The sequence below is a fragment of the Coffea arabica genome, chromosome 11c (genome assembly GCF_036785885.1).
Source record: "Coffea arabica cultivar ET-39 chromosome 11c, Coffea Arabica ET-39 HiFi, whole genome shotgun sequence".
Taxonomy (NCBI): domain Eukaryota; kingdom Viridiplantae; phylum Streptophyta; class Magnoliopsida; order Gentianales; family Rubiaceae; genus Coffea; species Coffea arabica.
In genome coordinates this window covers 44,010,842-44,036,865 of record NC_092330.1, presented here as the reverse complement: position 1 = coordinate 44,036,865, position 26,024 = coordinate 44,010,842, and the positions used below count along the sequence as shown (strand labels likewise).

Genomic DNA, 26,024 nt, shown 5'->3' with positions numbered 1-26,024 from the left:
GCCAGTCAAAGAATTCTGTGATGCACCTCTGTCTAAAATCAATATATGACTTCTAATTGACTACTATAATAAAGGAATCATGGGACGTCACTTATGTCACTTATGAAACTGTAACAAAAATTGAAAATCTCATAAAAAATCATCAAATAAAACTTTTAAATTGTATAAAAATTATCAAATAAAACTTTTTTAATGTTTAATTATGTATTCTTTTGTACGATTTACTTGATTTATTACAATTCTGCAAGCGATTTTTTCAAAATACTCCTATTTACTTGATCAATTAGGAGTTAGATTAATTTTAAGCGGTGGCGCTGCCATGGAAGTCCTAAATTAGAATAACAAAATAAATTCACGTATTAAATTGGTTAAAAGTAAAATTTAGTGACTAAATCTACACTAATAAATATATTTAGGGATAAAATTGGTCATTATCTTAGAGCGAGTGGACTCGATGAATAAATGCAGGTCGGTGATGAAGTCGTCACACAGTTTTTTTTTTTTTTTAAGGTGGTGTTGTTCACTATGAAACATTCTTTGTGGAAAAAAAGGAAAAAGAAAATATGAGAGAGGAAAAGGAAAAACAACGGAAGATTAAACAAATTTTAAAACAGTTTATAACTATTTTTGTCCCATTATTTTTGTCCCAGATAGGAGAAGACCAGGACAATCTGACTCTCGAAGTCAAGTAATCAATCATGGAATTTCTAGTTCTACTTTTAAACCTTTTTTTTTTCTCCTTGTAAGATTTAGAATTTTCCGATATTTACAGTACGAAATTGCAAATAACATTACCGTATTAAAATTAGGCTATATTTTTATAGAAAGCAATTCCAATCATTCGAAGAACCAATACCAAGGTTTTTTTGTCCTTTTGGCTTGAAAGTTATAAGTGGAGGTTGCAAAATTAAGGCGATGATTTCTAAAAATCTAATGAAAACTGAGAAGGAAATATTGAAGAAAAAAAGAGGGCTTGTAACGGGGCTAATTACTTAGAATATATGTAAAAAAAAATCGCACAAATATATCTCTGACACACATCATATCGTACTGAGTCAACACGACAGCAGAACGAATTATCAGAAACTCTGCAAAAATGTCAGTGGTCAGCGGTCCACAATTTTTTTTTAAATTAGCCTGTCCCTAGCCGTATTGACTGGGCATGGTTGGGGATAGGCGATTAAAAAAAAAAAAAAAAAAAAAAGGTCCAGGGGCCTTTGTCAGCATTTCCCCTCCCTCGGCTTTCATCTTTCTGGTGGATTGTTGTATGTTGTAACTAGTAAACTGTCAATCCCAGAAACCATCCTTTCTTAAATATTGAAAGATACACAGATCAGAAGCAACACTTTAGGCTAAAGAAGTTCAGTTGCAGTTGTTGCGATGGAAGATGATTGTGCTTCAGAATCCATAAGGGTTGTTCTTTTTTTTTTTTAAATTCTTTGTAATTTGTGAGAATGAAATCATCGGCTTAGCATAGAGGGGCAACCGCCCTTGAGAAATTCCCATCTCTCTGTAAAGCCTCATTCTCTTCTTCACTCTGAGCTCAAGCTGGATTGACTCTGCTTCTTGCTTTCCCAGTCCTTTATATAGCCCACCATTTTCTATAACTTCTTTTTTTCCCCCTACCATTTTTTTCTATGGGTGAAAGGGTCATTTCACAGTACTTTTCTTGTTGCTCCTGAGTTGTCCAAGGTTCCACATTAATGTCGAAAATTACATGTACACTTTGAATTTTTTAAAAAAGATTAAAACCAAATAAATTTATTAATGTAGTTGGATTTTTTTTCTTCTAAAATCTTAGAATGAGTATAAAGAAAAGAACAAAGAAATGCATACATACATATTTAAACAGCTCATACAAGAGCAGAGGAACGAGATTAGTATCAAGAAGCAGATGCAACATGGCATTTTTGCAAACTAATCACAGAAAAATGTGCTTTGACATTTGCAATGACAACTAGTTGCTAGGCATTTTTAAAATTTTAAAAAAAAACTAAATACCCTATCGTGTTAAAAAAATTAAAATTATTGGATACAAAAGACATATATGAAGAAATCCCGCTTGTTAGAATCACACTTTCCCGATTTTTTTTTTTTTTTTTAACAATATATGAAGAAATTAGCCATGAAATGGTTGGGTTTATGGCATCCAAGACGTGTAGTTTTCTTTTGTACATTCACTTTTATTATTGATAAAAAATCATGGGATGTATTTGACCCGTGGCCCTTTTTTTTGACGGCCTGTCCCTAGCCGTGCCCTGGGACAGGCTAATTAAAAAAAATTATTTTTGACAATTCGTTCTGGTGCCGTTAGAATGAGAAATCATGTGTGTCAGAGATACATTTATACGATATATATATTTTTTTACATATATTCTAAGCAACTAGCTTTGTAATAGTCGGGTTCAATTATTACACGACCTTTATCCTCCACTCTTAAAGCTTGAACGACAATAAAAATATCAGAGAGACAGAGATTGAAGATGTGACTCGAGTCTGTAACCATCAAACTGAAATAAGCAAAACTCCTTTAGTCATTAGACGGGTTTCATTTTCTGCAGTTCACGGGCGCTTGGAATCTTCTGTTTTTAAATTAATCTCTATCTCTTTTGTCCATTCTTTACACAATTGTCACATGTTTCTAACTTTTTGATAATCTAAAATCAAACAAATCGATAATAATCGATTGACAAGTTTACTCGAAATCAATTAAAACAGATAACTCAAATTAAAGTACTTGTTAGGGTTTAAGAAAAAGATGATTTGGGGTAAAAAAGAAGGGACAGAGGGGATAAGAACTAATTTGGGGACAGAAGATTCGAAGCCATTCACGGCCACCTTTTTCGAGTTAAAAACCACACTACAATCATACGGGCCTTAATTGAAAACTCTCTTGACATGGACAAGTCTCTTCCATCGAAGAAAAAATGATGCATGATTCGTAATTTTTGCCCTTAAGTTAGGAGACATATATATAAGTCAATATAATTTTTTTTCAACTGATGGGTAAATCGACACGGGTTCATCAACAAGCTATTGTATTAGTTATAATTCATGGATTAGAGGCATCACGAGTTGAAGTTTTTCAGTTTATGTTTATTGGTGTTAAAGACCGTTCATGAGATTTTGACGTAAAGTTACATTTGTCGTCGACTCGTACAACTAATTTAATGATACGTGGAAACTGTTAACAGTTTATGCCGACAATAGGTTTTACACCAACTGGTTTGAACTGAAAAATTTTTCAAACTCATAACTTGTAAGACTCCGATCCATAATTCACCATGCTAAAGCGCAACAGAAATTGAAACGATACCACGAAGAGACGTCAGTGTGGCAATCTACAAACAGGCATTTTACTAATGGAACACACACAGTATCATAAAGCAGGTCCCAGATTGCTCAAACTCGAGGTTTCCGATGATGTATCCGCAGATCCAAGCCCATTAAACTTTAGATCCACAGCAGATGCTTTCCCGTTTGCGGGATCTGGTTCATGGATTCATAGGGCGTGTTCAAATTCTGGACCTCACGTATATATGTTGTCCTTTCTTTTGGACCATTAAGGAAACACTTAGTCCTTTTCTTCTTTTTCCTCGCCCCCTAAAATTGAGAAAACAATGAGGTTAATTATGCAAGAAAAGAAATTAACGAACGATCCTATTTTACCACTCCAATTACAGCCAGATTTTTCCAGTATTGGAAGCGTATATAGATGTTATGGGCCTCATGACTAAAGTTTGGCCATTTTAGCAGCAGAAGATGATTGAGAATGAGATAGAGATAGCAGAAAAGTGGATGAGATTTTCTTTTGGCCCATTATAACCCTGAATATTTCCCTACCTATCACCCGAAGTGACTTTTGCTTGCAGTACAGCACGTCCAAATTAGTAAAATCCAAAGCATGAATTTTTACGCCGTAGAGCACAGAGCTCATTCATGATCAATGGTGCATCTTTGAGCACCGTATAGGTCCGGTTGATTTGATTTGATTTGATTTGATATCCTACCCTTTGTCTGTCTGTCTTGGCTTTGTTAAACGACAAACGTTCACAAGGAGGGATCCAAGTTTAGTGTAATGCGAACAAACAATCACTAGTAATAACTATTTCTCATATTTCCAATTTCCACGCAATTTCAGCCTCAAGATTGTGATCCGACGGCATATTATTATTGTATATCAAATATAATAGTCGATCAAATTTCATTCTCTCACCACTTTTGCGACGCTTTGTGGGATGACGATAAAATTTAGTACACAAAAAAAAAAAAAAAAAAAAAAGTCCTAAACATTGCTGCAGAACGGCACACCCAAGACCAAGAGGATTGAAGACTCGCTCCCCTCATGTGCTTGTCTCCAATAATTGTGTCAAAATGAAGAATTTATTAGTATCTTATCTCTGGGGTGTGGACTAACGTAACTTGACTCGCCACATGCCAAGTCCAATTTGCACTCTGTCTTAGACGTGTTGAAATTCCATTGCTTCTTCAAAGGCTCCGATCCCTAGAAAGAATGCTTTATTATATTAGTCCTCTCGCCTTGAAAAGGCTGAGTGTAGATTAGGTGAACTTCCCCCTGTCACCAAGTTAAAAAAAATTTTAACTTGCTAATGCAATATCCCATCTCATCATGGAAAAGGGTTGTACGGTACATTTGTAGAGAAACATTCCCTGAACTAAGGCTAAGTTTGGGAGTTTAAGATAGGAAAGAGAAGAAGGGAAAACTTAAGTTACGAGAGAGAGAAGAGAAAAGAAGATAAGAGATTATTATTATGTTGTTTGGGAGTTTTGAGAATTAGTGGAATGATTTTGAATATAAAAGTCATTAAATATTTGTTCAAAATATTTTTAAGGATAAAATAGATATTTTAAAAAACTTTCATAAGCGTCCTCCAACTTTCTCTCCAATTTGGGAGGAAAAATTTTGCCTACTGTTCATCCTCTTAAATCTTTCCATTTTCCTTCTTTTTTTTCCTACTAAAAACTAACAAATGAAGGAAAAGTTACCTTTCTCTTCTTTCCTTTTCTTTTCTGTCGAAATCCTCCACTCCCAAACGAAGCCTAAGTAAAGGAACGTTCATTATGCAGACCATGTCAATATACACCCCATTGGTCTAGTCAGTTTGTATATTTGCTAGATTCTTTCACGGCTTCTTTAAACTCGCCTTTCTGTAAAATATGATGAGTTAGATTATACAAAATTTCTTTAGACTCTCCTTCTTTCCGTAGAACAAGATAGATTAGATTATACAAATGTTATCGTTGCCTGAAAAAAAATGTGGAGTAGATCATATCACTATCTGGGTTCCATGCACCCCTGTTCACTGGGGCAAGATTTTTTGAGCTATTATATAAACAAGGAAAATAAGAAAGGTTATAGACGCTATAAGTTATAATTTTCCTGAATTGTAGAAAATTTTGCAAATATTTAAAATTCCAATCGATACAAAATAAAAAGTTGTGAGAGTTTTGAGTATTTTTATGACTTTCAGAGTCACAAGCCTATGTTGCTGGAGTTCTATAAACAATCCTAGGAGACCTCATCAGTCATGAACGGATAAGCCATGAACTCCAAAATCCAAGCCATGGAAAAGTATACGAGTTGGCACTTTCCTTTTTATCTTACAGCGAGTTTAAATTCTTATAATCTCCTTACTCTCTATATTTCTCTCTCTCTCTCTTGATGCTTCTAGCATATAGTACCAAATATAGTGGCACATAGGATTCTAATCCATGCACTGCCCCATCAGTCTCGTCTGTCTTTAGCCTCACTGATGATCACCAAAGCACTACAGAGAACCTTCTCACTATTAATCATTTGGGCGTATAAAGTGGGTGGCGAGTCATTTTGTTGTGGGACACAAATGAGGACTTAAAGTAAAGCGGATGATGAATAATGGATTGATGACACGGGCTATAAACGGCAAGTACTGAGGTTGATATGGCTTTCAAGCTTATATATGAGGGATTTGTCATGGTCAATCAGCTTTTAAATCAACTATATATCCGTGCAGCATCTCTCATGCCATGAGGGACTTCAAAAAAGATTGAAAAAGGATTCCACGCCTTTTCCCCAGCTAGTTTGGCAAACCCTTTTTTTTTTTTTTTTGCTATTTAGTCAATAATAATACTTTTGAGATTTATAAGTTTCGAACAACTTCCCCAAGGTTTCCCAGAACCTGCATGTAAATTGTAAAGTACTTGTACACAAAGCTAGAAACAATTCGGAAAGAGCTCAAATCTCCTACCAATAAGTTCCATGTCAAGATGCAATGTTACGAGGGATCTATGGTTAAGGGAATCGATTTGTTTCTCAATAATTTTTTTTTTGTTCCCAAGCACTCGCATGTACTATTTGAGTACTTTCGAACAAGAGTTTGATTTCCTGGTCTCTGTTCCTCCCTTCCCTTCTGGGCTTCTGGCTTCTTCCTTCTTCCTTCTTCCTTCCTATCCCCCACTACAAAAATCTTTTTGAATCGAAAAGCCGTAGAATATGCATTTAGCTATAGAATGTTGTGGGCTTGTGTTGACTTTCACTTGTGTAATACTGGTAGTTAATACGCATGCTCCAAGCTAGCAAGCTACAATGACTTTAGCATAAATTATATACTTAAGCTCAAAATGGAATCAAAGAAGCTAAGTCAAATTTCATGACTTCGTCTTGTTATACATATTGAGCGGAGCCATGTACATGTAGAAATCAGATTGCAGACTCTTCGGCTTCTCAAGCTTGTGAGATGAGAACTACACGAAGGCAAACAAAAAGAAATCCAATTGGGAAAGAAAAAAAATGGGTTACTGCACTAAACAAGAACACCTGGATTATTAGATTAGGCATTTCGGCTTTTTAAGCCTTCTCAGCTCGCCTGATGAAAATGGTTTCTAAGTCTGGTGGATTAAAGAACTCCCTGACTCCATTGTTGAAGTTACATGATCTTGCTGTAGCTTTTCTCTTCTTGGGGGCTGGCGGACAAGCTAATCTAGCTGGAATTCTTGATTCTTGAGCTGTTGGGGTGGTGCAACACTCTTCTTCTTGATCATCACCACCATATTCTTTCTTCGTGAAAATCGGCTTCAGTGGACTCCTTAGAGCAATCCCAGCAATTATCCACTTGTTGGCTTCCGCATCTATAGCATACTCGTCCATTTCAGTGAATCCCATTGACAATATAACCAACTCCGGAGTCTTGATACTATCTATATATAAATAGGGTGGCAACTAATGGCAAGCGAATAAAAGAAAGGGGAAGAGCTGGAAAAGGATTATTATTGAACGGGGAAAAAAAAACAGGGAATAGATTCTAAAGGAACTTAGCAAGGAAAATCTTCAAGGAAAAGGGCAGATGGAAAGTTTTGGAAAGGGTGGAAAAATTTCATCACTTAGGAAAGCTTTATATAAAGTAAAGGGGCAGACAAGAGTGAAAGGAGTTAAAAGAAGGCAAAAAAAAAAAAATAATAATAATAATGAAGGAGAAGAGTGAAGCTGAATGTTGTTGTTTGATGTCATGCCCGAAAGATAAGAAGGGAAAGAACCCGAGGAAATCGTGACCTCAGCGTAGGGAGGGAGACCTATGGCTATGGATTGATTGAAGGTTTTATTTGTGGAGAAGGAGGAGGTCTGGAAGAAGTGCTTGGGCCCGTGAAAATTTCCTCACCCTCACCGTGGGCAGCTACAGTGAAGAAAGAGATTTAGAGATAGAGAAAATTTGACTTTAGATTCCTGACGCATATTATTGTTTCTTTCCAGCCGTCAAAGGTCTACTTTCCAGTTTTTCTCCTCATCTTCTAATAATGCTACTGTGGTTGGATTGGATTATTTATGGGAATCTGTTTCCCTACCCTTTGGCCCACCCTCAGTGGTTTTTTAGCTTCCACTTCTACTTTCCCCCACTTGCTGCATGTTTTGATTCGCTTTGTGTTAGGGATCTTTGGCTTGAGATGTATATTTGTTTTCTGATGATGATAACTTTGGTGGCATCCATATGAATAGTGTTAATTTTCATCTGCCGTCTCAAATTGATATTTTACATTCACTTGGTTTTCTAAATCTCAAGATAGATAGCTATAGTCGATTATTATTTTGTCAAAATGACCATATCCGATGCCTAATGTACGTCGGAAACAATCACTCGTACTGGCAATTTACTACAAGAAACGGGATCCGAGAGAGGCTTGAACTGAGCCTAGTTGGGAACTGTGACAAACTTCTTCAGTCATTCACGCCGTATTTAATTTCTTGGCTTTTGCCTGTACTCGAACGTGAGGTTATCAGACGAGGACGGGGATGCACGGGGGCTGGCTTTATCATGCCATTGGAGTTATAGACATCAACTTTGGAGTTCTCTTTTTTTCCAAAGTAGGAAAGGAAATATACGTTAGACGATCAGGTGCTCCACATGAACTTCGTTCATTTTCTCAATGGAGTTTGTGCAGCAGGATGCCATTGTAATTTGTCAGGCCCCTGAGACAAATTTTCTGGAGACGTGTGATGCATAACCTAAAAGTCCCCCAGGTAACAGGGATATCTTAGAGCTGGAAATAGCTAATCAATTTCTTTTGCAAAAGAGAGACAGAGGATATAGATTCAGTCAGTATTCAAATAAATTTCCTACAGCAATTGAGAAGATTTGTGAGCTTGTTGCAGCCGAGGACAGCATACATACAAATATCTCTTTCACCTTCATTTACATTCTTGAATAGCCTTTGTGGTCTTCATATTGCTCCATAAATTCATCATTGAACTTTTTGAAACTGGCCATAATGGCAGGCATATCTTCCTCAGCTGGCAAGATTGTTGTCCTCAGGTGGAATACCCTATTGAAGGCAATTGTCCATCAGCCATCATCGCATTGAAGTTATAAACATAATAAACGAAACCTTTTTCAACCATTACCTCTGTCACCCTCCTACCGCCCCCCCCCCCCAAAAAAAAGGCTTTTTAATCTTTTGAACCCACTCCCTCGTCCAAATGGCCAATAATGCAGCTGAGCTATGGAGATAGGCTTCGAAGTTCTATACATTCGTAGGTCATTAGCTGAGAATAGAGGAGATATGCACTTACCCTTCCTTTTGACCGAACCCTGAACCTGGGACGGTGGAGATGCCAGTGGCTTCTAAAAGCTTAAGACAGTAGAAGACATCAGGAACTTTTCCAGCCTTCTTAGCGGCCTCAATTGCCTTTGGAGGTAAGCGGATCTGAGGGAAGGAATACATGGCACCTGCAACCAAATTCTCATGAAGTTCCACTTCTATATCACTAAACTTGCAAGGAAAGGAAATGTCACAGCTGATAAGCTACCTTCAGTGAAGTTACAAACAACATTTCTGCAGCTGTTAAATCCATCAGTCATTATATGTGCCCGCTTTCTCAGTGACTCGAGTACAGCTTTGCTGTATTTAAACCAGAAAACGATCATTCACTTCTTCCAAGTATCATTGTCAGAGATAATGGTATTGTTGTCAGATATACATGCATAATAACACAAACATGATCCCTAGTCCAGACGGTAGAGTCGGTCTAAAGCTAACTGAGTTCTTAAAAAGGGTCAAACACTTCATCATAGATTTTGATGGTGCCTGTTGCTTCCATGGATTTTTCTGCTAACTTCTTATAGTTTCCAGTCAAAGCAAAAGAATTACACATCTTTAACCACTAACAGGATAAATTGTGAGGATGAAGTTCAGTCTTCTTAAATTGCATTAAGACGGCAGAAGTCACATATTGACCCTGTTTCCCACCATTTAGAATTGAAAGGATAGGAGTTATTGTACTCTTAATATCAGCAATTTACCTCTCTCTAACATATCTCTCATAGGAGATATCTCCAGGCTTTGGGGGATTGACCATCAGGCCCATCTGTAATATAAGAATCAAAGTTTCAGGTCTTGGTAAAATGACTGAACATCAAAGCTGGACTAGACAGTTATATACACATAAATAATCTATCAAAAAAATGACGAGGGGAAGATGTAGGATTCCATTACAAGCATGACAATTTAGCATCCAACTTTCAAAAGGCACCACTTGATATAGAAAGGGGTGGCATTGTATTACGTTCATTTGGTACCCTTTGAGAGCTCAGTGCCATGTGTCATACCTGACAATTACAGTATTTTTTGGTTCGTAACAGGTTTCAACATAGGTTGACTAAGTAGTAGAATAACTTACAAAAATCTGACCAGGGACATTTGGACTCAGTGCTATCGAAGCAACCTTGTAGATCTCCTCAACAGACTGCAACATTAGATGAGGACAATGAACAGTACATACTTTGGTTCGTTTTGATAAAAACTGTAGTTATTATGTCCATACAAGAGAAATGACTACTATGCTGCAGATCTAATGGCATTAAAATGTTTTATGACACTGTCAACCAGGAAGAACATCAAACTTTTAGTATACTGCAGAGGTTTTGACTACATGAAAGGTCTAGCATCAACATAATTCTCAAAATCTGAGACTTTCTCAACAGCTTTTAAACACTAAAGCTTAGCATTCGCATGTATTGACCAGAAGATCTCTTTACTAAAAGCGAGCTCCAATAGGCTGGTAAAGTTTGCCAAAATTCCTGCCCCTATTAAATTAAATTTCTGCAAACCTTGGGAGGAATGTTTGTCATCTCGAAGTATCCACCACGCTGTCCACATTCACCCCAATATCCTTTTGAGACTGTGTGAAAAGACACGAGCTGGAGCTCTTTATTTATGGGTGGGCCCATATCCATCAAAACCTTTGAGTTGGAACAAGTAACAAACATCACTATCTGCAAGGACGAATAGTCATGAAACAACATGATCAAGATCCATACCTTCCTGGCACTTATAAAGGGTCGTTCATCCTGGTAAATATTCTGCTGGTAAACTTCATCACCAAGCAATACTAAACTTTCTTGGTAACAAAATTTTATTACATCTTTTAGATTAGCTTCACTGAGACATTGTCCAGTTGGGTTTCCAGGGTTTATAATCACCATTGCTCGTACCTAATCACAAACCAACATATAGTCATGAAAGAAGGAGCAATAAAGAACACATGGTAAGATAACAAATGAACCAGCTCATTTGTTAAAAACAAAAGTGGAAAATCAAGTTAATTGTGAGAAGCATTCTATAAAGTTCCAAAATACATCTCTGAGACTGCAATTCATTAAACCTAAACCTGTCAAAACTGAGTTTCTAGTCTCAAGCATCGGTTCAAAATGAGCTAACGGAGCATTTAGTTGATCAAGATTTTGCCAACAGTGTCATTTCCCCTTTATGTACAAGATTACCCAGTAATAAATGTTTAATCCAGTTCCTGGAATACCAAATTCACATATACAGGGATATATGCATTACTGAAACACAAGAAAGGCACGCTTACAGTTATTCCTTTATAGCGAGCCTGTGCAACCGACTGACGTAGGTTATTAACATCAAGACCCCAGTTTGCAGTCTCTTCAAGGTAATAGGGAACAAGAGTGCCACCCAACAAAGATATTGTGGCTGAGTAAAGTGGATACTGTGGAACAGGAACCAATACCTGGCATAACAAGAAATAACTAGTATAATGGTCATAATAGCAGAAGGCAAAAACCTGAAGTTAAAGGTAGGATAGATAGAAAGTAAGGTGAGAAAAGAGAAGCGGCAGACAAAGAAGTAGACACTAGAAAAAAAAAGGATATGATATAGCAAGGAAATTAATTACCCCATCACCTTCACCACGAATAATTGCATTCAGGATCTGCATAACTCCTTTGCTGGCACCATCAGTGAGAAATATAAGCTCTGGGTCACTGTCATGAGTATGTGAAGTAATGAAAGTCAGTTCAAGAACAAGGGATGATCTTGTTGATGTCTTCTAAAACAATGGACTCAAGGAGAGTTAAGCCTGTTCACCTTGGATAACCATCTCGTCTCTCAATGAACTCAGCCACCTCTTTCCTTACTCCAGGAATCCCACGTGAGTCACTGTAAGCACCTAATTCAACAAGAAAAAAGCATGTATAATTCAGTATGTCAATTGCATGTGCCACTTGTTGTTCTCCATGAAATCAAGAAAATTCAATAAACTTGAGGCCCAAAACAAAAGTCTAATTACAACTAGTTTGATGAAGCTCAGGCAGAAGTACTCAGGAGCTCAATGCACAATATTTGTATATATCACAAGATTAACACAACTACGAGAGCTTAAGCAAAGCCCAGTATTATGGAAAAGAAATAAATAAATCATCCTAAGTTGAAATTTCACAGGAACCTAAAGTGAGGACACTAGTGCTGCAGGATAAAAGTACTCAAAAAGACAAGAAAGATGTAGAATCACCCCTGAAATTAATCACTTATTTGACAAATATACAAAAACATTTATATTCAAATTCACCATCATGCAATACCAATTCTTTGATTTAAAATAGTTGGTAAATGAGCTATAGGTTATTTGAACACATCAATTTCTCCTCTTTTCCCTGCCCACATCTGCATGTCCCTTCCCTTCCTAGGTCCAAGTAGCAGGGAAGGTAATCTGATCTCAGAATACTGTAGTTAATTAAGTTTCAAAATCCTAAAAGAATTAGAGAGAATAGCAAGCAATATTCAGTAGAAGAACAGAAAGACAGGCATTGTAAAAGAGCTTACCCAGACCCCCTGATGTCATTGAGAGCAAATGTTTAGCCCTAGCAATAGCATCAGCAGGGAATACTAACCCAACATTAGGGTCATCCAGCAAAAACGGAGCTTGGCAGAGTGCAATAACCTGCAGTAATATGTTCTTTTCTTAGTAACAAGAAACTCTAGTCTTTTACTGGCATTGAAAAAGTTTAGGTATTAAGAGCACATATATGGATCTGAGCATACCTGGCGAGGAAACGTTAAGGGCTTCTGGCCAAGGGCATGAGGATTGCCAACATTTGTAAAGATTATCTGAGGAGCAATGAACAGCAAGATAACAGTCAACAACAAGCACCAACAGGCAAAAAAACTGTTGGAAGGCAGAACCAAACACTTTTCAACTGAAAAGTTGCAGTTCATTGTATTCAACAATACATAGGTTTTGTTTTGCAACGTTTAACGGAAACCAGTCCATGAATAAGCTCTTTTTTGTAGACAACATCCTTGCTAAGTACTCTAAATGTTCCAGAGGGATGTTAGCTAGGAGACCATGTACTGCCTAGAATATGCTAGAATTCATTTAGCACATTAGCAGGCTAAAGTTTTATGGCATTATGCTAAAGGAAAACATGCTATGAGAATCCTTGAGAAGCTCACTACCATATGAGCCACCAAATAAAATGCAAACATCCACACAGGTGATTAATTCTGAGGGAACAGCACCGACAAGTCCTACAAGTTTGCCAACTGTGGCAATTGGACAAGCAGCTAAAGGCACACAAAGACACATCATATACCATTCACACAAAAAAGATACCTTTTTCCCTTCCTTCTGAAGCTCAGAAGCCCGAAGATACAGCTCACCTCTTACAGCATACTGACACTCCTTGACATTTTTGTTTAAATTTTCATAGTCCAAAGGCTTGGATGACATGATGCGAATTTTATCTTCCTACTTGATCTGCATGGCACCCAAAGGTTAATCAGGCAGGTATGTTAACAATCATTCTTATCAAAACAGGAAACTGTTATCACAAATGAAGCTGCATTTTATCAGACAAAGAATTTAAAAAATTGATCATTCACAGCGCAATGAGCCAACATCGCGTTAAACTTCAGATACATAGTAAAATTTGGAAAGGACTTATTTTGATCTAATAACATACCAAACTATCTATGGAATTTCTGGAAAATTTTGCAAAAGGACAGTCTCGGTATCCTACAGGAAAAACAACAATTATAGACCAAGAATTAATGGCAATACCATGCATCAGTTTAAAATCCAATTCATGATGCGCCCGCTGAAACTTTGATTGCAAGTAAAAGTTGGACTGCCAATAAAATATCAAACACATTGGGTGAATCTCTCTGCCCTCACAGATGCAGAATAAAACACCAAGTTCTAATTTTTACTAAAGCGGGACCAAAGGAGAAAGTGAATCGGTAAACTGCATTCTAACTCTATACGTGAAGCAAGAGGCAAAGACTTCTGCTGTACATTCCCTATATTGGCCCTGTGATTTCTGTTTGAAATGAAGTATAGATTCTTGAAGTTCAATATGATGATGCATATTAAACAAAAAGTTCCAAAAAGAGAGTGCCTACTCCTTAAATCAATGAAAACCGACAAACCCAACAAGAACCGATGAAAGATTGAAACAAAGAAAAATCAGTTGACATGAATTCGTTTCATTTCAACCTCACTGATTCACAGCCAAACAGATAAATATAAAATGACCATTTAAAAATTCTATACGACATCAAAGTCCTTGCAGAATTTATTAATCAATCAGAAGTTTTACAATTGAACCAGCAGTTTACCTGAGTGACTTTAGTCAGTTGAGGAAGCTCCGAAAGTGGGCTCCTATTTCAGTTGAAGCCAAGTGTTCTCCTGAGCCCTGATACTCCAATTGAACTAGGAAGTTGGAACTCGTGCCTTATGTGCTTGTGTTCCTTTTTTTTTTTTGTTCCTTCGGTGGATATTAAATGATATTCTCTCATCTTATGTGGCAATATGTCAAGACAATGGTTCTGAGGCAACACCACAGCCACTGAATAGTGCATGTGGATTATTGGGCTTCAAATATTTGCCATTATTTGAGATTGGGGATAAAGCACATAGAAAGAAGTGTGGTGTAGCTTCAAACTGATTTCTTGGTCATTCGACACTCTCAATTTCATTCCACGCATGTGTAATTGAATTGAATTGAATCGTTGTTGCTCCGTATTTTGATGTAGCATCTCTGTCATAGACTTAGGAATGGGGGGTCTTATAAATTTTGGTGTTTAATAGACTTTTGTGGCACTCGTACATGAGCATAAGCATACACTTTCAACGAAGTAACTTCAAGCCATTGCCATCTAAAATTCGTGTTCAAATTGGGTTGTTGTTTGACGAAGTGTTGAGACCAAAGTTTAGAATAGAAAGTGGGCCTTTTTCTGTTGGACTCATTTGACTGTTCTATATCGAACCCTTGAATTTGTTTGATCTACTTCGGCTAGAGACAGAACAAGTAATTTATCAGGCACCTTTTTCAACCCAAGATCCTGACTTTCTTTATGTAATCAGGAAGCCCAAACGTGAAGATGCTTATTTTGGATTGCAGATCCCAAATTTTGGTTATAAATGATTTATTATATCGCTTGAAGCATCTGACTAATCTGGAGAATTTGCATGGAGTACCATCCCTAGGGATGGCAACGGGGGCGGTTGCCTGCGGAATTTGCATGGAGTACCATCCCTAGGGATGGCAACGGGGGCGGGTGCCCGCAGGCAACCGCCGGGGGGGGGGGGGGAATTTTTTCCCCTCGTTTAGAAACGGGGCGGGGGGCGGGGGAGTATATCCCCGCCCTGCCACCCGCAAAAAAAAAATTATATATATAATTATATATAATATGTAATTTAATTAGTTATAAACTTATGATAATGATTTTATTAGTTAGATGTACTATATAATGTATATTAGTGTATGTAATATAATTAATATTATCAATTATACGAATAATTAGACATGTCTACTAATAGAATTTATTAATTAGTTATACTAAATTTACTAATACATTTATACTAAATTTCTAATTATACTTAATAAAATAACACTTTTTCTAAAAAAAAAACATAAACACAATAATGAATTAGTGATTATATTTATATCAAAAGTGAAAACTTAACTATTTTAATTGTATTTATTTCATCATGTTGGATTGTATTCAAGTAATTTTTGTTTAATTGTTTTTATGAGTTTCAATTGTAAAATTAAAATGAATAATAACTTGATGATGTGTTGATATTTTAATACTTGATTATTTATTAAAATTTAACTATAATAAAATTTTATTAACCTAACGGGTAAAATTTTATTAACCCCGCGAGGGCAGGACGGGGCGGGGGGAATGGGAGGCGGGGGACGGGACGGGGGCGGGGGATGGGGGAGGGGTCCCCTGCCCCAACCCCGCTTCGTTGCCATCCCTAACCATCCTAGGAGACGTTGACGAGGCAAGAAATGAAGAAATTCATTCGGGAGAGTTTTGGATGCTAAAATCAAAACTTTCCAGAATCTCTCAGACCTCCTTGGATACAGATTGGATCATAGCCTTCTCTGCATTTATGGATTCTTCAAGTTCCATTTTTGCTTCGAACTAAAGTAACTTAGCCAAGCATACACAACCCCTTTCTTGTTTCGTAAAAATACAGACCCCTGCATCCCCTCCCCTCCCCTTTTTTTTTTATCAGACGCAAGGGTGTCCTAATCTTGTGGACTAGACTAATCCCTGCGACGGACAAAGTTTTGCCCAAGAATGCCAACACATTACTAACGAGGGTTGAACTGAGAACCTGCCGCTAAAGAGCGGACGACGGAACCAGACGAGCTGCTCGTTGTGGGCCATCCCCCCTCTTGTTTGCCAGAAAAAGCTCCATCTCCTTAACTTTGTACTACTATTATTAATTCATTACTTTCATATATTAATTAGTATACCAACTCTCTTTTTTTTTTTTCAAAGGGTAGCATACCAACTTCTTTACCGTAAATTGTAATTATTAGCTTTATGCCCATTGAAGTTCAGTTGGAAAAGATAAAATGTTAACATGTAGCAACAATTTTAGTTCGAATATCCTCTTACACTTTCTTTGTCAGCCACAAACTACTCAAATTGAGATTAGCACTCAATTCAAATATATCCATGTATATATGCATTATGCATATTACTCCTATCCAAATTTCAGTTATTGTTTGGATTTTTTTTTTTTTTGCGAGAAAAATTGCTATAGTACTGTTTGGAATGTGATACACAAGGGACAAAAAAGATGGTTGGCAAATTACTTTTGTTTTTACTTTTTAGAAGCTTTTATTATTATTGTCATTATTATTATTATTATTATTAAATTATGCTTCAAGTCTTAACTGCACATTTCATCGTTTTATGTTTTGAGGGAAAAAGTAAACATTATTAGTCAACCGGATACGTCATCTTCCATTTTTCGTCAGAGCAGAGAATCATCAGCTCCTCCGAAATTCCGAATCGCGCGCAGTGCAGGACACCCAATTGGCAATTACCAACCCTCAGGAGGCCAACTCTCCCACAGCAAACCGCCTTTCTCAAATGTCCGCTTCCACCGCCCCGCCACCGCCAAAATTCTCTGGAGCTTCGGCTACCCCAACCAAATTCCCAAGTTCCAAACCCACTCTCTTGCTTCCGTCCAAAAACTGTAAATCACTCACCCGATGCGAGCTCAAAAGCTTGGACAATAATAAGTGGACCGTGGATTGCGTCTCCGGCACCGGGAGCGACCCCATTCACATTATTCTAAAGCCTCCGGCTACAACTCCTTTAGGAATGACTTCTTTAGATTCAGCTGTTAAGACTTCGAAGAGAGTATGCTTGTTTTATTGCGCGGAAATGAAGGCTCTTGCTGAGCGAATTGCCGCCGAATCTGACGCCATTGAGCTTCGTGGCATCACCTGGAGGTGATCTTTTATCATTTCCGTACTATTGTCTTGTAGAAGTATTAATATTATGGCTCAGAAAGCGTCATTAATTTTAGTTTTAACTTGTTTTGATATTATTGTTTTGGTAATAGGTATATTTGTTGTCACGTTTGAGTCTTTATAGCTCTGTTGAAACAATTGATGTGATTAATTAGAGATTTTTCTTTTCAATTTTCTTTGTTGGATTTCTCTGCTGATGATTAACTTGTTGTATTCTTAATTGCAACCTAAGATGTTGCTATATGTGCGTTACATACGTTGTCCAAATCTGAATAACTCAGGACGTTTGAAGATGGATTCCCCAACTTATTCATATCGAATGCTCACGGCATTCGTGGACAGCACGTTGCTTTCCTTGCTTCTTTTAGTTCTCCTGGAGTAATTTTTGAGCAACTGTCTGTCATCTATGCACTTCCAAAGCTCTTTGTCTCCTCATTCACGCTTGTGCTTCCTTTTTTCCCAACTGGCACCTCAGAGCGTATGGAGGAGGAAGGGGATGTTGCTACGGCTTTCACGCTTGCTAGGATTTTATCAAACATTCCTATCTCAAAAGGAGGACCCACGAGTTTAGTAATCTTTGATATACATGCCTTGCAGGTGGATTCCCAAATTCTACTTGTTTAAACTTTGCATGAAAGTTAACCGTTGGATTTCTGTGTTAAGAAGGTTCTGTATCCTTTTCTAAGATGATTTTTGTCTGATCATTTGACGTCAGGAAAGATTTTACTTCGGGGACAATATTTTGCCTTGCTTTGAAAGTGCAATACCGTTGCTCTTAAAGAGGCTTCAGCAGCTTCCTGACTCTGACAATGTTAGGCTATTTTCCTTTCTCTCTATCTGTCATTTCTCTTGGCTTTCTATTGTAGAAAGGCAATGGCTTTGAGAAGCATTTAGTGGAAATCAATCAGCAGGAAGACTTGCTCTTAGTTTTTTTCCCCTTTTCTTTTCTTTTTGACTGTTGAACTGCTTCTTTGTCACTGACCTTTTAGCTTTCACTATTGCAGTCATGACAAAGTAGAAATTGCAACTTCTTTTGTAAAATCTGTGGTAGCATGCGTCTGAGGATAATGTTATGTACTTGGGTAGTTTTTGTATCTAATCATTGCTTGTTTACATGCTTTTCTCCATCTAGATATCCATAGCCTTTCCTGATGATGGTGCATGGAAACGATTTCACAAGCAGCTACAGCATTTCCCTACGGTATTGATCCTAACAACCATGCCGATGGATGATAATTGCTGGTCCATTTTCCTAGCCTTTAGCTTAATTTGAATTCCTTTTTCCTTAGCTGCATAACAAGAATCATCATCTTTTCTGTATGGTGAACCATTGTTGTCTAATCTCCTAGTTCTTTACTTCACAAGGCGGTGCGTGTGTGGTAGACTTGCTATACATTGGCATGAAATGTTGCACGTTGTTTGTCAGATTATTTGTGCTAAAGTCAGGGAAGGTGACCAGAGAATTGTGCGGCTTAAGGAGGGAGAACCTAATGGACGTCATGTTGTGATAGTAGATGATCTTGTGCAATCTGGTGGCACTTTGATAGAGTGCCAGGTAAGAAAGTAGATAATGCTTTTAAATATAATCAGATTGAATTTTTGCCTTTAAAAATTTTGACTAAACAAGAAAATGATTTCGTTTGTGTCTTATTGTTCCATATTTCATAAACTTTTGTTGTTTTCCTGTACATGGAGTTTGTTTAAGATTGTAGGAAGTTCATCATGAGCCTTTTTTTTAAAAAAAAAAATTGTGCTACCTCTTCTGATGTATTATGTCAAGAAATCGTGGAAACTATTCAGCATTGTATTAACTTCAGAATTTCAGAAATTGATTGAACTCTGCTTCTGTGCTTGTGAGCGCCATTTCAGGTTAAACTATCTAGAAAGCCCAAGCACAACTCTTGGCAGATAAAATTATGTTCCTACTCAACTTGTAGAATTTTCTTTTTTTTTTTCACACTGACTTGGTTGTTCTGAGTTTTTCTCCATGGTATTTTGATATGCATATGTAACCTTTGATTCCTGTATGTTTTAACAGAAAGTGTTGGCCAAACATGGAGCCTCCAAAATAAGTGCTTATGTGACACATGGGATTTTCCCAAACAGGTCATGGGAACGTTTTGATCACGATAAGGGAGGTCTGTATAATTGCAGTTCTATTTTTCTTAATTATTCATTCTTGGCATGTTATGCGTACTTGTGCAGAAAAAAAAGTATTTCTCGTGTATGGTTTATTTAGCAAGGCTTCATTTTATCCAAGGCCTCTGTCACTAAGTAGATGCTACTGTGAAAACCACTCTCCCGCGGTTTAGTCCCTTTGGCTAGCTTTCGATCAGTAAAGATGAACATTAAAAGCTTTCCTGTTTAGTATGGGATTGCTATAGGTTTCCATGTTAATACAGATTCTTAACATTATATATCACATATAAATGTGGCTTAACCAATTGCTTTGTCATTTTCAAATCATCATTTGAGCTGATTGCCAACTTTCTTTGGTTGGAAAATGTTAGGGAACCCTGAGAATGGTTTAAGTTACTTTTGGATCACAGACTCGTGTCCGCAGACAGTCAAAGAGGTCAAGAACAGAGCCCCGTTTGAGGTTCTTAGCCTTGCTGCCGTGATTGCTACTGCTCTTCAGATTTAGCTGTGGCTTTGAAGCATTTTGAAGTTGGGAGTTTGTTCCTCTTGAAAGCTATCACTTCCATGGTCAAATGACAAGAGAAACTGATCGTGTATTTTAGGTTCCAGAAATTATAATGGTGCCTTTGTTTTAGTTAATTGTGAGGGCACTAAGAGTACTTATTAGCTGAAAGGCTTAGAAGATGCTCAGTGAGAAGTCATTTGGAAGGGCAAGATGTACAGCATGCAACAGAAGGTTTTCAGCGAATACTAGCATCAACCATCCCTTTTGTTTTCCGGTGCTTAAAAGTGTTCGAGTTCCTGTTGCCGGAGTTGTAAGGGTCTTGCGGGGGCATATTTTTCGTTGAGCAGAATGAATCTCCAGCTTAAATCCTTAGTTTATACTGTTTCTGCTAGCTGGTTTCTTTCCATCTGTTTGTTCAGTTCCTTCCGAATTGCAGTATTTGTTTAGATGAATTGAAACACACTAGAAACTTGAGAAGGAGTTTTCCTTTTTGCGTCAAGTTCTTTTATTGTTGAAATCCCAAAGGCTGAAATCTAGGAAATGAGTATCATTGAAAGCCTAAATATATTTTTATTGCAGTTACCGACTATTTTCAATCCTAATCACTTTCCTCCGCATGAAAATTTTTGAGCATTCCAAAATTGGGTGTGTACAAGAAGCTACTTCCAAGAAGAGACGGGGTGCTCTCTGGAATGGTCACTAGCAATTGCTCGGTCAACACGCAAGTTTGGATGGTCATTATTTGGTTCAAAATTATTTGTTTGTATCATAAATATAATTTTGAACATATTTTTTTTATCTTCTCAATCATCTTTTTATCTTATATACATCACATCATAAAAAATGCTATACTAATTATTTCAAAGAATATTTCAAATAATCTCTTATATTCATGTTTGTATTAAAAGTTGTGGTAACACTCTGTTTGGATTGTAAATTATTTGAGATTTTTTACTGTAACACTTTTTGTGATGTGATGTATGTGAGATAAAAAGGTAATTGAAAAGATCAAAAGGTGTATTGGAAATTATATTGATGATGTAAACAAATAAATTTTGACAAATAATCCTCTGTCCAAACAAATACAATTGTGTTTGTGTTCAAAGTTACTACTTATTTGCAAGTCACTGTTCCTATAGTTTACATTTATTTATGGGATAATTTCAGAAACCTCCCTTGAGATTTCATTAAATATCACTTACCTCTCTTGAGGTTTTCAAAATCTCACTTAGCATCCATTGAATTGATATTTTGGTAACATAGTCAGCGCTCCTAACGAAAAGTAATATTAAAAAATTCATGTTTGAGGAGAGAGAGTATTTTAGTGCGCTTAATACCCTTAGGCTATAAAAAAAAAGAACAAAAAATGGACCTTTTACAAACCAAGAAAAAAAGTACTAAATTAGAACTATCTTAAAAGTGAGGGGATGAAAGTTGATAAGAATTTATGTTACAACCAATAGTTACTTCTATGGCAGAGAGAGACAGTAAAAATAAATACTATTCTCTAAACCATTTCTACAAATAAAATCTTTCATAGAATGGAAAGCAATTAGCAAGTAAAACTTATACATTTGAGCAATAGAGAATTTACTCAAAATAGACCGACTTTTTTATGGGTACGAAAGATGAAAATTTTATTATAAAAAGAAAAAGTCAAAATTTGAAAAAATTGCTGAGTCCGGAGTTTTAATTACTTCTTTTCTCTTGCGTTCTACATGAATAGAAACAAATAAATAAATAAATAGATAAATATAGCTATGAAACACATAGAAGAGAAAAAAAAAGAACCTACGGCTATTCTTCTCCAAATGCACTGAATATTTCACTGAATATGTTACAAATTCTTTGGATTGATAGGATGTGTACCGAAATTTGGGCCGCACTGTAAACTATCCAAGTGTTTGCATTTAAAGGGAGTCCCTAACACCAAACTACCACAGAGAAGGCATAATAAAACGCATCTGAAATTTCAAAAAATGGCGGGATCACCGGTTCCAATTGATAGTTCCTCGAACGATAAAGCGATGGCGATGAATCCAATCCTAGAGCAATGGCAGGTTCAATACGCGCGCTTCGTACATTTTCCTCCTATTTCGTCCGTCTCCTCGGCGGCGGCTCATCATCAACATCTACTCGTACCTCGCTCCAATACCTCGAGGAAAATCCGAAAAGGCGGGGTTTGGTTTTCCACATCTTCCTCTTCCTCCGCAGCCACCGCTGTTGGAACTGCCTGTCTCAAGCTCATCGGTAGTTCCGATGATGCTATCCTCAATCTCTCTGTCCATGGCAAAGTCCTCGTAAGTCATCCTCACGATCATCTCCTTTTTCTGCTTTCGAATAATAAATATGTGATTGCGCTAAGAATACAGCGGAAATATCTGAATCGGTAGAAATTAGTACTCTGTATTCTTTAAGCTGGAAATTCAAGTTTATGTTGAATTTAGTATTTTTATACCTACGCATTTTAAGCTGAAAATTTAAATCTCTGTTGAATTTATTTGTGTGTGTCTTGGCTGAGAGTTAAAATTTTATGGATTTAATTTGCGTTCTCATGAGCAGGAAATTCAAATTTTGGTTGAACTTAGCAGTATGTTTGTGCGTGTCTTTGTTTAGCTGACAATTGAAATTTCTACTGGATTAGTACTATATTTCTGTTTGTTTTAGCTGAGAATTCAAATTCCTGTTTGAGTGTGTGTGCATATTCATTTGCTGGAAATTTAAACTTCTGTTGAATTTAGTACCGTACTATTAAAACTGTTTTTGTGAATTGTGTAATATAGTCACATATTACGCAATTAATTGTTTCGACACGCAAGCATCTGGCAATTTATCCTCAATTACAAGATATAGATGTAAATATGAGGTATGAAAAGAGCAAATAATGTCAGAGTCAGAAAATTTGAGTCCTCTTTAGTTACATGAAGAGAAAAATGCCATCCTGTCTTCACTCTGATCTCTCTCCCCCACCCCTCGTTGATTTTGCTTTGAGTGTTAGCCTATCTGAGAGGGAATTTTAGAATGAGCATAATCAGTTGGACCTGCACAAGTTTTAATTGCTCAAATTATCTTAGAAGCTTTCCCGCTTATTCTGAATTTATCATTTATTGAGTTTATTTTTGCTAAAATCTTAAGCATTTTTTTCTTTTTTTCTTTTTTCCCTCACTGTTTATTTCATATTAGGAGAATATTGTGGTTCAAAGGTTTTTATCTTGCTCTATTTTTATTACAGGAAGAGCATCGAGTTTTGCAGCTGCATTTTACATGGCCTCAGGTGTCATGTGTATCTGGATTTCCTGCAAGAGGAAGCCGAGCTATTTTTGTGAGCTACAAAGATTGTTTAGGACAGGCAAGTTCCTCAATCTTGGGAGATTGTAACTACATCAGTTTTTTCACCGAATAACTTTATAACAAAGCCTAAAAGTTTAGAACAAAAATGGGGACTAAGATATTTTCTCCAGTCACCTCGAGTAACTTGGAAAAACTTAGAGACAAATAGCTGGGGAAACTTACGAGGGAGTAATGTAACATTTTTTTTTCTTTTGAAAAAAAATATAAAAGAAGGTAATGTGAATTAACTGAAACATTATACTGAACAAGGAATGCAGTTTGCATTTATTGCAGAAGTCTATGGTGGATGCTCATGCTTATAGTGCTTCACTATAGCCCTTTAAATTTGACAAAGATAATGAGTAATTCCCAAAAGTATACTACGTCCCAGATTTTGGCTGAAAAACTGATCATATCATGAGTTGTACTCATGATGTAACTTATGTTGGTTTTACTCCAAACTGTTAATATGGTAGCATATTGGTCATTACTCGAAATTGCTGTAGGTTTTCCTTGGGTCTATGGTACTTTCTGATAAGCGTCCTGACAATCAATATAAAACCTGGGAGTTACCTCCTTTTTTTTTTTTTGGTCCTGCAGGTCCAGAAATTCACCTTACGGTTTTTAACAATTTATGAAGCAGAAGCGTTCATTGATGCTCTGAAGGTACACCAATAACTACCAATGATTACATGGCCTGATTATATAAGTTACTACACTCTTGGGGGTATCTGCAGAATTTTTTGTATCAAAAGCTGAGTTGACTCGTGTCAAAATCTGAATTGACTCGTATCAAGAGTGTATCTGTAGAACTTTTTGCATCAAAACCTGAATTGACTCGTGTCACTTTTGCTTTTCTAATAACTGAGATTATGGTTAATGTTGAATCCAGGAGACCTTGTATAATGCTCCAGATAAGCTTCAAGGTTTGAAATACAATTCTGAGCTATCATCGCAATCTGAGTTTGTCCCTCCGATTGGACTTCCATATAGGTAGGCATGGCTTTCTGTTCCTAATTAGACACATATAGAACTAAAGGAAAATATTGAACTAAAATTTCTGACAGCCAGTAACTAGCTTTGGGTACTTTCAGGGCTGAGGAAGATTGGAGGCATACAACTTTTGCTGACACAAGTATCACTTCGAGGGTAACTGAGGAAGATTGTAGGCTTACAACTTCTGTTGACACTAGTACCAGTTTCAGGACTGAGGAAGATACGTGTAATATAACTACTGCTGAAGCTATGAACCATCAGGGGCTAGCAAGCTTGAACTGCATAGTCGATAAACATTCAAATGACCAAGAAGCCATACATAATCCTGAAGTTGAAGATTTTCCTGTTGATTTTCCTCCCAGTTTCACTTCATTCCTAAGGAACTGTTGCCCTGCAGCTGAAAAAAGTAATTGTCCACTATAAACCATATTACGTAATCTATTGCTTCTCATCGACTTACGAACCAATTACCAATTGACATTTCAGATGCAGTGCTAGCAACATTACCTGAGGAAAATGACCTTAAGGCCCAAATTGCGGTACATTCTTGTTCTTTTTCTCATATGACCAATTGATTCAACGTCAAGGGTTGTGATATAGTGTTAATTATTAAGAGATTCAAACACTGGCTTAACATATATCCTTTAAATATGCAATTGCTGCAGAGATATCTGGAAGATTCTTCCTTTCAAGGTACACTTATTTGTCAGATATTGCTCATCCTTTTTCCTGAGATGTGATGGTTTATGTTTATGCATCGGTAGGTGCATATTGCAATTTCAGTTACATGCTGGAGCAATCCTGGCTTGTTGTTTTTGATCTGTCTTCTGTGTCATTCTAACATTTATATGTTGAATGAGTGTGGCCTCATCTAGATGATCATAGCTAAATACTAATACTGCCAATTGCCAAAAATCTTTGAAGCAGCAAATTGAATATCTTGAGAAGCAACCAGCTTCTCTTTTTTTGTCTAGACATGTTGCATCTAGATTACTAATATCTTAGTTGATTCTATGTTGTCAGCAGATATTTTAGTTAAGGTGGAGAAAGTCATCAATGAGATCGGAGATGGTGTAATGCTGTAAGCGCCCAGCAAATTGGCAGGCTTGAACTGCAACATTTGCCATTAAAATATGTCATTCTTTCCTTTAGCAGTAATGCCTAGCAAACCTCGTTCAAGACATCACCCTGCAAGTTTGTTCTTTTCATTGTCTCTATGTAGTAGCAAACGATTCCATAAAAAGAGAAGAAAGAAATGATTTGTCAATCGAGTTGGCTGAACAGGAAAATCTTGCATGTCATGACATATTATTCTCAAAAAGATGGAGGCGAAGAAGTCATGGACTGCGTCATTATGCGTTTTGATATGATGCAATTTTAGATTAATTTCTGGAACAAACCTTGTTAAGGTGTTCAGGCCACATCACATGCTTGAGCAACGTCGGCGTATGTTGAGAATCCTGAGACGGTGGGTTGGGAAG

The 26,024-nt window shown here is 36.9% G+C and overlaps 4 protein-coding genes across 6 annotated transcripts; 2 read left to right on the top strand and 2 right to left on the bottom strand.

The window, feature by feature from the left end:
- Window positions 1-6,847: 6,847 nt before the first annotated feature.
- On the bottom strand, window positions 6,848-7,162 carry LOC113717584 (cyclin-dependent protein kinase inhibitor SMR6). Its single transcript, XM_072070181.1, has one exon. The coding sequence runs from the start codon at window positions 7,160-7,162 to the stop codon at window positions 6,848-6,850; it is 315 nt and encodes a 104-aa protein (XP_071926282.1).
- A 1,364-nt stretch (window positions 7,163-8,526) lies between these two features.
- On the bottom strand, window positions 8,527-14,589 carry LOC113718982 (glutamate--glyoxylate aminotransferase 2). Of its 2 annotated transcripts, XM_027243935.2 has the most exons (15): window positions 14,407-14,544; window positions 13,752-13,804; window positions 13,403-13,546; window positions 12,832-12,897; window positions 12,613-12,730; window positions 11,878-11,959; window positions 11,687-11,774; window positions 11,363-11,521; window positions 10,809-10,982; window positions 10,599-10,730; window positions 10,169-10,234; window positions 9,792-9,856; window positions 9,299-9,390; window positions 9,062-9,218; window positions 8,527-8,814 (listed from the first exon to the last, which is right to left on the bottom strand). In XM_027243935.2, exons 3-15 carry the CDS (start codon window positions 13,517-13,519, stop codon window positions 8,685-8,687), a joined length of 1,446 nt encoding a protein of 481 aa, XP_027099736.2. In that variant the 5' UTR covers window positions 13,520-13,546; window positions 13,752-13,804; window positions 14,407-14,544; the 3' UTR covers window positions 8,527-8,684. The 2 variants fall into 2 exon arrangements, with proteins under 2 accessions (XP_027099736.2, XP_027099735.2); XM_027243934.2 differs by lacking the exon at window positions 13,752-13,804 and having other exon boundaries at window positions 14,407-14,589.
- A 2,432-nt stretch (window positions 14,590-17,021) lies between these two features.
- Window positions 17,022-20,758, top strand: LOC113719271 (ribose-phosphate pyrophosphokinase 4). 2 transcript variants are annotated; one of them, XM_027244446.2, is made up of 7 exons: window positions 17,025-17,552; window positions 17,855-18,170; window positions 18,289-18,384; window positions 18,706-18,774; window positions 19,000-19,128; window positions 19,612-19,711; window positions 20,084-20,758. In XM_027244446.2, the coding sequence occupies exons 1-7, from the start codon at window positions 17,188-17,190 to the stop codon at window positions 20,215-20,217; spliced, it is 1,209 nt and encodes a 402-aa protein (XP_027100247.2). In that variant the 5' UTR covers window positions 17,025-17,187; the 3' UTR covers window positions 20,218-20,758. The 2 variants fall into 2 exon arrangements, with proteins under 2 accessions (XP_071927313.1, XP_027100247.2); XM_072071212.1 differs by lacking the exons at window positions 19,612-19,711; window positions 20,084-20,758 and adding an exon at window positions 19,443-19,591 and having other exon boundaries at window positions 17,022-17,552.
- A 3,258-nt stretch (window positions 20,759-24,016) lies between these two features.
- Window positions 24,017-25,892, top strand: LOC140016615 (protein POOR HOMOLOGOUS SYNAPSIS 1-like). The gene is made up of 7 exons (XM_072070180.1): window positions 24,017-24,049; window positions 24,148-24,213; window positions 24,440-24,540; window positions 24,642-24,949; window positions 25,030-25,082; window positions 25,209-25,236; window positions 25,570-25,892. Exons 1-7 carry the CDS (start codon window positions 24,017-24,019, stop codon window positions 25,626-25,628), a joined length of 648 nt encoding a protein of 215 aa, XP_071926281.1. The 3' UTR covers window positions 25,629-25,892.
- Window positions 25,893-26,024: the final 132 nt, after the last annotated feature.